We start from the raw sequence: 13,201 nt of genomic DNA, 5'->3' as shown, positions 1-13,201 counted from the left end.
GTTCATCTTATGAGTTACAAACTTTACAAACCTTATGAGTATGCAAGTATATGAGTTACGAACCTTTTTTAATAATTAAGTCAAGCAATACACATAGTATTTATATTTATATAAGATAAAATATTACTGAAAAATGTAACCTTATTATAGAAATGTAACCACTAATGTTTTTAAAAAATATACATTTTCAACTAAAACATTCATTCAACACAATTTAAACTGTATATTATTATTATTCAGAATGCAGGGTGTTCCATAAACACCACCCTCAATAATAAGGATCCTTATCAAAATGGAAGATAAGGAAGTATACATATTTAAGTCTGAAATCAAAAATTAAGCAAAGAAAAATAAAAACATTGTCAAAATCTGAATGAATTGCTATTGGGGAAGAGAGAATTAAAAATCATCCAAACCAATTTGATTGCCAACCAGATGAAATTTCAAGGTATAATAAACTTCTTTCACCCTCCCAGTTTCCCCTGAAATTCGATATCTTTATTATTTCACCAATTTGTGAAATTATGATAACCTTTCTCTAGCAGAATTATATATTAGTTTTCCCCCCAATGTGCAAATTTTTAATTCATTTTTGATGAAAATTTTAGATAATATAGATATAGGGAGGTCATAGCAGGAGATATATTTTTAAAAATGAATATCTAGAAGTAAGAGAAATGCAAATTTTTAAAAATAAAGTATTTAGACTCATAATTTTATGAAGAAAGATATATAGATATTTATAGCTCATTTAGTAAAAAAAAATTATGAATAAAAACTTACAAATTCATATCTAAAAAAAAGAAATTGCAAATTATCTGATTATTTGCGCAACACAACTTACCGACTTCAGGGTAATTCATGAGAGTTTTCTTTGACTGGATACTGCCACCACAACCACTCTGAAATTATAAATTTCAAAATTGTAATTTATAAATTTAATCATATTTTTTAAGTCAATAAATAAAAATATCTTACAAGTTTTCGTATTGGTGAGATAAAAAAATATACAATTTTTAGGGGGAGGAAAAATTAAATAAAGAATGATAACCAAGAATAAATGAAAAACGATTCCTATACAGTTTACTAAACTGTTCTTATTTCTTCAGTTATATGAGTAAGAGTAAAAAGGTTTATAGACAATTCTACAGTAAAGTTTTAAAAAATAAACTGTTTAATTATTTTTGCACAATTTAATAAGATAAACATATCGTAACATTTTCTTAAAAGCTTAAAATTATTTATTAATAATGATATATATAACGCTTTTTTTATGTTTTATAAAAACATATATATGAACAGAAAAAATATCTTCAAATTTAAAGAGACTATTTTTTAAATATTGTTTCTCACAATTGCGAACTCGATAACTTTTTCAATTTCCTTTATATAATGGTATGGTTCGACTACACTAAGAATTTTTTTTTTTAAATGTTTATAATAAGTTAACCAATGAGAATATAAATTATAAGAAATCATATACAAGAAAATTGGAAAAAAAATTAAAGAATGAATTACATAAGCCAATATTAAGTCTAGCAACAAAAAAAAAGTTTCAAGTTGTCTTCAGAAACTATATTCAATTTAGTTTGTGAAATTTAAATTAATAATTTATTAGAAATTATTTTAGGTTTAGTTGGTAACGAAATTAGAAAAAAGTTCAGGTGTTTCACGAAAATAAATTAATAAAAACGTACTGGGCATTCTCTTATTTCTCCCATCTCTCCGGCTAATCTCAGTAACTTTCCAAATGAAGTCAGTTGTCTGTTACTTGATTCATTCAACATTTCTGTGGACTTAGCACTGTAAAAAAGTTTTAACTTGAGTTTCAAATAGAAAACAACATGAAAAACATTTTACATTTATGCATTTTAGCAAAACCATTAAAATATAGATAAAATAAATTATAGTGCAGCGTAACTACCACTATGATTATTAAACATCAATTTACTAGTATATAAGACATGCTAACTTAATTCAATATTGAGGTACCTTTTGATAGATGAAGGGTGGCATTGTCTAATGGTCTTTCCCTACAATAGTGTAAGTATGCTTTTTGACACTCCAGATTTTATGCAAGATTTAAAATGAAAATAGTAAGAATTTAGATTCTCTTTTAACATTTTAAACTTTTATGAAAATAGAAATGTAGTTGTAACGTAAATATGCAAAACCTATTTGCGCATTAAATGACAAAACATATAGTATTATCACTCACGATCTTCTGATACCATTACTCTTCTTCTGATACTCTTACTGATACCATTACTCTTCTTCTGATACTCTTACCATTTTTCTGAAAACATTTCTGTTACATAACGCAAAATTTATTATGCAAATTTTTTCTTATTTATTTTAATTTTTCATATTTTTATTTCTTTTGATTTTGTAATCTGCTATTCATGTTTCTCTTCTTGTTATGTTTCTTCAAAACATGATTCAATTTATTCACTCATTTTAAGGTTTAAATTACTTGATTTGAAGCAGATTAGAACTTTTGATCTGAATCAATTAAAGTCCTGTATTTAAATCTCATTAAGATCAGTTCATAAAATAAAACAATTTTTAATGAGATTTGAACAAAAATGTTATTTAAAATCTGGTGGTTGGTGATTCAGAACACTTAAATTAATACGTACCATAAGGCTGATGTTGTAACATAATGTACCATTTGGGTAAAAGGAAGAGGTTCTGATGCTGAAGAACAATTTTGGCACATTCGCTGAAAGGAATTTAATTACAAGATTCAATATAGATTAAAAAATTTCAAAAACAAATATACAGGAGGAGTCCTCAAAGTTTTTTTTCACAAAATAAGACAAATGTATACAGTAAAGAATTCCTGATCAAATTACAGTAAAATATACTGTAATGGATGGTGCACCCTGGGCGCACCATCCATTAAAATACATTTTTACCATAAAATTTTATACTGTAAAAATTAAAGTAATATTTATTTCATTACTGTGGTTTTACAGTAAATATATTACTGTAAAAATGAGCAAAATTATTAAAATTTTACATTAATATTTATTTAATTACAGTGATTTTACCATAAATGTTACTGAAAAAATTATTGTATATTAGATTTTTTATTCCATAAAATTTTATGGTAAAAACGGATTTTTTTGGACCATAATTTGGTACAGTATTTTTTAAAATTTTCTTTTCTAACATAATTATAGGTTCTTTCATTTATTTTTCTTATTCCATTTATATTCCATAAAATTTATGGTAAAAATGGATTTTTTGGACCAGAATTTTTTACAATGTTCTTTCCTAACATATTTATAACTTCTTTCATTCATATTTTTTTTATTCCATTTATATTCCATAATATTTTATAATAAAAATGGATTTTTTGAACCATAATTTGGTCCAGAATTTTTTGCAGCGTTCTTTACTAACATATTTATAGCTTTTTTCATTTATTGATTTTTAACAAAAGATTGTAATTACAAAAAGACACATTGAATACCCTGTATGTCTGATATTTTTATGTAAATTTAATAACAAATTTGAATATAATACCTGCTCAACCAATGTCATTGCGAACTTTTGATGAGGAATGCAGTTGGAATGACCACACATATCATCGCCTTCTTGGTTAGCTATGTGAACATGAATTCGGAGAAGAATGTTTTCCTGAAAAAATTTTGTAAAAAAAACATTAAAAATCATTGATTAAGTCATATTATTGTGACAGCTATGCACAAATTATTAGTCATCAGAAATTCTCCATTTAAAAAAAAAATAATTAAATTTAAATAAGTATCACAGCTTACTATGAACATAATGCATTAACTTACAAAACATTCGGCAGCGTCATCCATAAATCCCAGTTGAAATCGTCGCTGATCGCAAAATGTTTTAGCCAATGCATGACGCAAGGCATCAGGGGGCAGAGCAGATTCTTGGCTATATTGAAATTGTGTAAACAGCTCCTGAAAATATTACGCAACAAAATTAATTTATGAAGATGCCGTAGAAATAAGAACATAGACATTTTTAACTGAAATACTATAGTAATGCTTAACTACACATTCGGGAAAATCAGTTCAACGTCGAATCATACTTAGAACCGCAACACGCAATCGAGTTCGTAGCAACCATTAAATTGAACCTAATTTCCATTCAAAGTGAGTTACAAAATATGTTGACTCAGTTTAAGATAATTTGCACCATAATATCGTTCGAATTTTCAGCAACCTGAATATGGTGCCTAAGTTGAACCATATTAATGATATAGTGGTTTAACTAGAACGGAAGCATGGTTCACCTTATTGAGCTTTCAGCAAATCTGCACTGTACTTGTGATTGAAAACACCGATATTATGATCCAACGTTAGTCCGATTTTTTCTGAGCGAGTATATTATTGTTCAACACAATTCCAAAATTCCTAGCAGGCATTAAAATAGTATTTTTTAAAAAAAATATCCTATACGTTAATATACTCTTTAATTTATCAATAAATTTAAATTATTAAAATTTTAAAAAAATCTGGTGATTTTTTAGAAATGAAGGTTAAAAAAAATTACTTCTTTATTAAGAGTACTAACCATTAATATTTGAATGTAGCAATTTTTAAACAAATCTTTCTTACCACCATAAATAAGACCTCTAAACAACAGAAATCCTTGAATGCCCCGTACGGGGAAATAAACACATAATCATTGTTTAAATTGAAAGGACAATTAGCGCACATGTCCCCATGTTTTTGTTTCATTATACTCGCTTAACTTACAAAGTCAATGTTTGTTTCTTTTCATCTCTTTATCTTTATTGTTACAGAAGAATTAGGTAAAAAAAAATAAACTATGGATCTATTATTCAAACTAGCAAATATATAAAAATAATTGTTTTTATGTCACATCTGATGATATAACCTTGAACTTTTTTCTTCCTTCTGCTTTTTCTGGCATGTGAATCATATAAAAGACATCTCTATTTTATATAGCATGGTAATTGCATTTTAAAGTAAGTGTTAAATCTATTATAATGTAAAGACACGAAGGGAAAAAAAATCATTTATGCTCTTATCGTAGTATCAAAAATCGAAATGCAAATCCGGGACTTTTTTTTTTTCTATAAATTTTATAGTCTATCTTCTTCAGAATACCACCATCTTCAAATAATTTTTATAAAATTATTTAATAAAGTAAATAATTATTTAAAAATTTCTGGTCGGTTCTCTTATTTACTCATTTATTATTCTGTTGTTATTAGCCGTTTTAGAAAGATTATTTGCTTCTGAAAAAATTTCAATCCAACTTAAATATTATTAATATTTATTTTGAATTTAGTCTATATTATTTCATTTGTTTCAAAATCTTAAAATTTTAATTTATATTTCGAACGAAAATTGAATCTTACCTTTAAAGCGCAGAATATACAAGACTCTGCCATACATGCATGACTAGATACTTCTCGAAAATTTCTTCGAAAGGAATCCAAATGCCAAAGTACCTGTGAATTAAAACTCATTTAATTTCAGAAGTTCGGCATTTTATTTTTATATAGAAATGAATTTGCATGCATTTAAAACTTCTTTTAATCCGAAAAAAAATAAATTCTATTTGCACCATTAAACCACAATAGAGACATAACTCATAATTTCGATGTTTGTATTATTGTATCATTCTAATAAAAAATTGACTAATTGGATACCTAGTTTATGAAGTATATACACAATGTAAGTATTATTTGTAACATTTTAAAAATTCCACCTTATTTTGCGCGAAAGTCTTAAAATTATATGGTTTATTTAGTGTTTAATTCAATGCTTTATGATTGCAGGCATCAAGTAGTGAAAAAGTTTTACTGTTATAAAAGTAAAAGCTAGTTCCAAATATTTTTAAAAGCAGACACAAAAATTAAATAACTAGATTTATAAATAAGAGTACGAAAAAATTGAATATTTCTAAATATAAAGCACATTTCATTGACTTCAAATTTAAATTCTACTCGCATAAATGCTGTCAAAAGAAGTTTCTAAAAGAGTAATTATTCTTTAAACAAAAAAAAAACAGTTAAAAAAAGTATAGTTATCGCCTGAAAAGTAATCAATATCAAACGATTTTGAAATGCACAAGCATTCATTTAAAACAACTGAAACATGCATTTAACAAAACACTTCGACAACAAACATAAGATCTATAATAATTTCATGTAAATACATCAAAAATGATATAACACCAAATATTTATTAAACCCATCAAGAAAAAAAATATAAAGAAATAAAAATTTTATTAAAATTCAGACACAGTAAAAATTACATCTTCCATTTTGCTCTTGACCTCATTTGATGCCTGGAGCTGGTAAAGATAAAACTCTGATCATTTCTAATCCATCTGAATAAATAGTAGCTAAGAAGCAATACCTGTTCTCAGATTTAATTAAGGTACAGGTTGGTGGATTATTTTGAAAGACTTCACTGTTAATACACTACTGTAAAACCGTTGGAAACACTACTTGCTGTGCTTACTATTCATGAAAACATGAAATTTGCATACATTTTTTTTTTTCCTTCCTTTATAAGCTTTATTTAAATATACAGAATCTTTAGGAGATCGCAGTAAATTGTGGTTAGTATAATTTGGATGTGAAATAAATATATTTTAAATTATATAATTTATATTTAAGCTAAGAATTTAACCACATCGCTATAGACGTTCAACGAATACATAGAAAAGTTCGACTGAAAATACCAAAACCTGTTTGATTACCACATGAAAATAGAGAAGTCGAAAAGCGATTGTTAGAATTATCTATATATGTACTAAACAAATCTACTTTTTATACTAAACAAATAACTAATGCTATTGAACTGAACATAAGATATGAGGATAAGATATTATATAAATAAATAGTCATAACCTATTACTAATTATTTAAATTAAAACCTGAAACTGTAAAAGCAGTTAAGACAAACAATAGATAGATAGATAAGATAGAAAATTCGATTTCTGTCCGAAATCCTTTTATTGCCTTGCCATAGTCTTAAAATAAATTTACCAAAAGATCAAACGGTAAATAATATAATTTATCGTTTTCTAAGTTTTAATCAAATTCAGCAAATGTCCTATTCTATCATTCTCAATCTTAATAGGTGTTTTTATTTTTATAAACTTCAAGTTCCGATGATCTCTAACTTGCATTGTAACTAATAAATAATCTTAGGTTAATGAACAGCTCATAACACAAGGGAATTTATCTAAATTAGTAGTCATTAGTTTAATTACGAATATGCAAATCCTGAAGTTCTAATCCATAAACAATGCTCATGGCAGTTAAAGAGTTTATATAACAACAAGATATAAAAATTAGATGTATGCCAATATCTTTTAATTTCAACAATCAAATCGATCGAGTCTGTATTTCTCTAACCGAATTTTTTATTACTAGTTCCTTATCGTTCATATTAGACAAAGGAACCATAAAAAGTGCTGCTTATAGAAACATAATACAATGCAATGCACTAAATATCATATTTGTTTTTCCCCTACATCTTTATTAAGAAGGTGGCTCGGCTTGAATAAACACATTCAAAGAAAAACTATATTTAGAATATCTAATAGTTATCGGTGTTTGAAAAACAAACATAACGAGTAAAGCATGCTGTTTGTTGTAACTGATAGTGAAAGATGTCGAACAAGGAATAAAAATTATACTGATTGCGAAATTTGTTGTTTCGAATTTCTACTTCCCGTTTCACCAGACGCGGAAGCCAGCAAACGATTCTAAAAAGCGTTAACTTGCAACTTCTAGCGATTCATTTAATTTGCAGCTGATAGGTTTATTATTGCAACGATAGATAAATGAAAATAAGGAGGGAATCCGACTTCATACCTTTTTATGAAAAAGCTGAGTTAGTGATAGTTAATTTAATTTACTAATACTGGATCTAAACATACGTTAAATAATCAAATATCATTTCTCTTATAAATGATATACACAGAGAGATATTCAAAATAAACTTTTAAAAAAAATTTTTTACATACAAACGCAACTTTCCTGCAAAAAAAAATTTGGAAAAAAAATGAAGTATAACATGGCATTTACAATTATATGATAAATATGATTAAGAAGTCGAGTTTTGATATAACAGTATCAACTATTTTCATTTTTATAATTTATCATTAAATAAGTTAATTAGACGCTTTTTTTTTTGCTATTTATTTCTGTTTTAAAATTATTGTAGGAAAATAAAAAGGTGGTAAAAGTAGTAAAATTTAAGACTAAGTACAGATGGACCCTAAACCTTATTTGCGTTGATCAAGGTCTGTCGTCAAACTTAGAGACCCTGATACAGGCATAAAACATCCATTTAAAAGACAAAATTCGAAGGAGAATTTTATCCGGTTGACTACGTCAAAATTAGAATTCTGTCAAACTAAAAGTTGTTCCATAAAAAAATTTAATAAAAAAGGTACAAAAATTAGAATTATTCACAAATTGTAATTATTAGAATCTTCGAATTTCTTAACGAAAATTGCAGCAATAAGATGAGAACTTGTTGACATATCTGAGACCATTTCGTGACATATTAGTGGAAAGTTTCACACTTCTACAAAAACTATTAAAACCTCCTATTTCGAATTTAAATACGTATATAGAACTTAATCTCTACTGTAACGAAACGAAAAGATATTACATAAACATTAGCAAACACTGCTTTATGAGTTTGTTGACATATTTCTGCTCTGGGATTTAAGATATATAATGTCATTTTCATTCGAAATTAATTTTCTTTTTTACTCTTGAACAATGCTAGTAGTTACGAGGGAAATATTTACTTTTAAAACAATGAAGGATTTGTTAAGCAATTATATATTAAACTCCCTGAAGATGTAACAATAACGAGGTAAAAAGTGGAACTTTTTTTTAAGGACATAATGAGATCTTTTCCCATTGAAAGTGGGCAAGAAGAAGAAGAACGCTAATTTGCTACAAATGAAATCATTTTGTCATTTAGAAAGTCATAAAGCGAATCAAGCTGTGATTCTCACACAAGACACCCATATTCTGTCATGCATGGGTGGCTGTTCACTTCAGGCCATCTTTTTGCACAAAAAAGAAAATGAAAAGAATGAGTCATTGATTTGCGGCTTCACAGGTATAGTCTGCCACCTGTTAGAACAAATTGATTGCCCAGCCCTAGTATTCCGGACTAATGATTTGATGACGGTATTTTGAAAAGCCTTATTTATAAAACATATGCGGTTATTTAAAAAAAAAAAAAAATTATAGTGAAATTGAAAAAAAAAACTTTTTATAGTTTCTAATTTATTTCAAGATCTAACCTTTAAACTGGAACAATATTGACAGGTTAAAATGTGATTTTAACGCATCAATCATTCCTTGAACAATCAATAATTCAGACAGTTGTTTATTCTATTTTTATTTTATTTTATTTTTTCTGATTGCAGGAAATTGTCAGCAAATGCAACAACTTTAGCACATGACAACTTAGCCAGCTTAACCCTAGATTCATATAAACAGCATAGGGGATACACTATTCATAAATGTTCTACGAACAATATAACAAGGTACATAAAAGTTCATTTTTATATTTCTTTCAGTTTACAAGTTAAAAGAGCATGTGTATTATTTGTGGTTTCTCTAAGACGAATGTTAATAAATCTTTTTTTTTTTGCTTTGTCGTAAACTTTTAACAAACAATAATTGAGACAGTTGTTCCCGCTATTTTTAAATTCTCATCCTTAGAGTTAAGATCCCACAATGTTTAAAAATAATGAATTTAAACACATTTTGTTAAACGAGCTTAAGCAATAAACACATTTTCTGTTTAATGTGTTTAGTTTTTTGTACCCGGCAATTTAATTTTTTTATATTACTTTTCACTATAAACAAAATTATTAAATTATTTCCCAACAACAGCATTAAAAAAAAAACTAAATCTAATTTTGTCTTCAATGCGTAAAATAAATTTATAACTCTAACTCCAGTCAAAGACAATTTCGTCAATGACCTAATTCATCAATGCCTGTGCTTCAGAAAGATATCAAAGTGACGTAACATTCAACAAAACGGAAATAGTGTTCCCCGTAAACACCCACTGAACACGAAAAAGGAACAAAGAATAGCGCTGTTAACCCCATACAGCTAATGTACCCATGGAGCATACATTTCCTATGCTCTGTTGCTTGGCGTTCATTGTTCTTTTCCGTCGTGATTTTTTCAGGAGACTCGATTTCGTTATTCAAGAACTGATGTATGGAGCGACCCGATTACCTACTATTTAACGTCGCCAAGATAGCATGTATCCTGTGTTTTGGGATTGGATTGGGTTGAATTTAATTGGTAAAGTTGGGTGTTATGCCCCCTTGGTTTAGATAATTGAGTAGTAAAATGTTGTGGCTCTGCATTTCACTTTTTTTTTCTATTAAAAGTTAAGCTATTCGAAATTTTTTTTTCGTTTAAAAATAATTACGTTTGTACTAAATGTTGCCTATTATTTTCTCCAAAAGAATACAATTTCCTTCCATTTTCATTTGAATGAAGAGTTTTTTTTCCCCCTCCTTTTCTTTCTTTTATTTATTTTTTTTTTTTCCTTCTTTTGAACACAGAAAAAAATTTAATTTCTGTTCAAAAGGATGTTTACTTGATTAAATAGTAAAAAAAAATGAAATATGTTATTCGTTGTTGTAAATTTACAACACACATTACTTAAAAATAAATATTATTTTTAAATTTCCATTCACAAAGATGTAAAGTTGATAAGATTAAAAATCAAATATATTTGTTTTAAACTAAAAACAAATAATGAAATTTTCGACTAAATATAAATAATGAAATTACCTTTGTACCAATTGTTGCCTATTATTTTCCCCAAAAGAATACAATTCTCATCCTTTTACATTTTTGAGTTTTTTTTCCCTTTCTTTTTAACACAAAAAAAAATTGAATTTCTGTCCAAAAGAATGTTTACTTGATTGAATAGTAAAAAATAAATAAAATATTCAAATATGCTCTTCGTTGTTGTAGACTGACAACACACATTATTTAAAAATAAATATTACTTTTAAATTTCCATTCACAAAGATGTAAAGTTGACAAGATTATTAAAAATCAAATATATTTGTTTTAAACTAAAAACAAGAAATGAAATTTTTGACTAAATATAAGTAATGAAATTGCCTTTGTACTAATTGTTGCCTATTATTTTTCCCAAAAGTATACAAATCTCTTCCTTTTTCATTTTTATACAGAGTTTTTTTCCCCCTTCTTTTTAACACAGAAAAAAAATTTAATTTCTGTCCAAAAGAATGTTTTCTTCTTTTAATAATTAAAAAAAAAATATTCAAATATGCTATTCGTTGTCGTAAACTGAAAACGCATATTATTTAAAAGTAAATACGTATTATTTTTAAATTTCTATTCACATGCAAACTTCACTAGAAAGGTGAAAATCAAACATGATATTCGTTGTAAACTAAATACAAATAATGAAAGAATATCTATGAAATTTTCAAAAAAAGTCTCAACTTGTAACTAATTACAATTAAGCAACCAGCAGATATATCCTTCCTGCCATTTTTCTTAGACATTTCAACATACTTATTTTTAATAATAGACTAAATTCTGGTAGAAAGTAAAAATATTTTTTAATTAATTTATTTTTTAAGTAATATTCCAGAATATGTTATTTATTTATCGCGGTACAGTAACAATAAAACTTCCTGTCTAAAAATAGCTTTCTATGTTAAAAAGTTTGGATTATCTATCTCTCAGTAGAGCAAATTTTGTAAGATTTAATAATGAATCAATCATTCAGATATCTATCTTATTTTATATTCAATCTATTTTCCAAAATAATAATAATAATAATGCGAAAAATTTTGAGTCTTTCTTAAAATTTAATTTAACTGCAATCCCACAATATCATTTAAATTACATTAACTTCAACCTACTTATTATCAGTGCTCCCCCTTATTAATGCAGTACTAATTTACTTGTATTACAGCAATACTTTTATTTGCATATTTGATATCAGGTTTATGCGTTTTTGTCTTAATAAAATGTTTCAGTAGCAGCTAGATGAGAAAAAAATTTTTGCTTGCTTTCATTGATTTGCGTGAGATATAAAGCTAATGTGAAGTATATCATTATTAGATTAAAAAACTTAATTCGCTTCAAAAATATATAAATAGCAATCAACAGTCGACATGTTTCAAGCGCTTGAAAAAGATGAAATTTTTTATCAGGTAATAATTTACCGCTTCAGTTTCTTGGGATTATTTATTTAATTATTTTATTAACAGTTTCTCTGTACTTCTAAGTCTAAACAGTTATAACGCATAATATTTTAACGAAATAGGTGCCGTTATTTTTGAAAATGGAAAGATCCATTATAAAAAATGATATAAGTCCAAGACTTTTAAGGGATAGTGTTAAAATGAATTTAAGAATAATGGCTAAGATTAATAAATTTGGATGATGTTTTTTTAACACTATAATCTGATGAAACATCAAAATGCAAACGATTATTAAAATCGTAAAAAAAAATAACAAAGTCAATTTTAAAACTTAGAAAAAATGTTCTAGTTCTGCGGAAAACCTTCATATCTTCAAAATTTATTTAAGTTCATTACGAAGCACTAGGTAAATATGTTTACTTTTTATCATGTCTCGTACATCATGCCTTACACAAATATAAGATTCGCGACCACCTGAATTGTAGACAAAATCTTAAAAATACAAACGAGGTATATTTTTGCTGTCCAATGGCGAGACGCCGTGGGGACTGGACGGGGTCACATGCGGCCATCATGGGCCTCAAGAAAAGTTCTTTTCTTCTGTGTAACTTTTTAGTGTTTTTTAATGGCAGGTAAGAAACCGGTTTTCACCTTTTTTGGCGGGGTTCTCTTATAAGCTATCGTTCTCTGTCATCACAGTGCCTCTGTTACCACGAGGTTTAGAACCGAGATTGGAAAATTAAATAAACATGGCGCCATTTCTGTGGAAGAACGTTTTAAGATTTAGAAACGTTTGCATAATTTTATGAAGAAAATTTCTTCAAAAAGCACTTTTTGAGCCACGATAAAAGTTTTTTTTTTCTTTTTAAACTCTTGATTTCTTTAACTTTTCTATTTTGTCAAAAATAAATGGGAAAAATTATTTGTTATTTAAAATATTTAAACGTGATTTATTAACATTTTGTGAAAATATGCAGTACCG

The 13,201-nt window shown here is 26.8% G+C and overlaps 1 protein-coding gene across 2 annotated transcripts in view; it reads right to left on the bottom strand.

Moving 5' to 3' along the window:
- Positions 1 to 13,201, bottom strand: part of LOC107448674 (uncharacterized) — a 53,177-nt gene that overhangs the window by 11,516 nt on the left and 28,460 nt on the right. For both annotated transcript variants that reach the window (XM_016063971.4, XM_021146330.3), the window contains exons 3-8: positions 5,375 to 5,467; positions 3,810 to 3,944; positions 3,532 to 3,645; positions 2,640 to 2,722; positions 1,698 to 1,803; positions 845 to 902 (exon numbers count right to left, since the gene is read on the bottom strand). In XM_016063971.4, the coding sequence (XP_015919457.2) occupies positions 845 to 902; positions 1,698 to 1,803; positions 2,640 to 2,722; positions 3,532 to 3,645; positions 3,810 to 3,944; positions 5,375 to 5,467 (589 nt within the window). The remainder of the gene's footprint in view (positions 1 to 844; positions 903 to 1,697; positions 1,804 to 2,639; positions 2,723 to 3,531; positions 3,646 to 3,809; positions 3,945 to 5,374; positions 5,468 to 13,201) is intronic.

This window comes from Parasteatoda tepidariorum, chromosome 8, assembly GCF_043381705.1.
Source record: "Parasteatoda tepidariorum isolate YZ-2023 chromosome 8, CAS_Ptep_4.0, whole genome shotgun sequence".
Lineage (NCBI taxonomy): Eukaryota > Metazoa > Arthropoda > Arachnida > Araneae > Theridiidae > Parasteatoda > Parasteatoda tepidariorum.
This window is presented reverse-complemented; position numbering and strand designations above follow the sequence as displayed.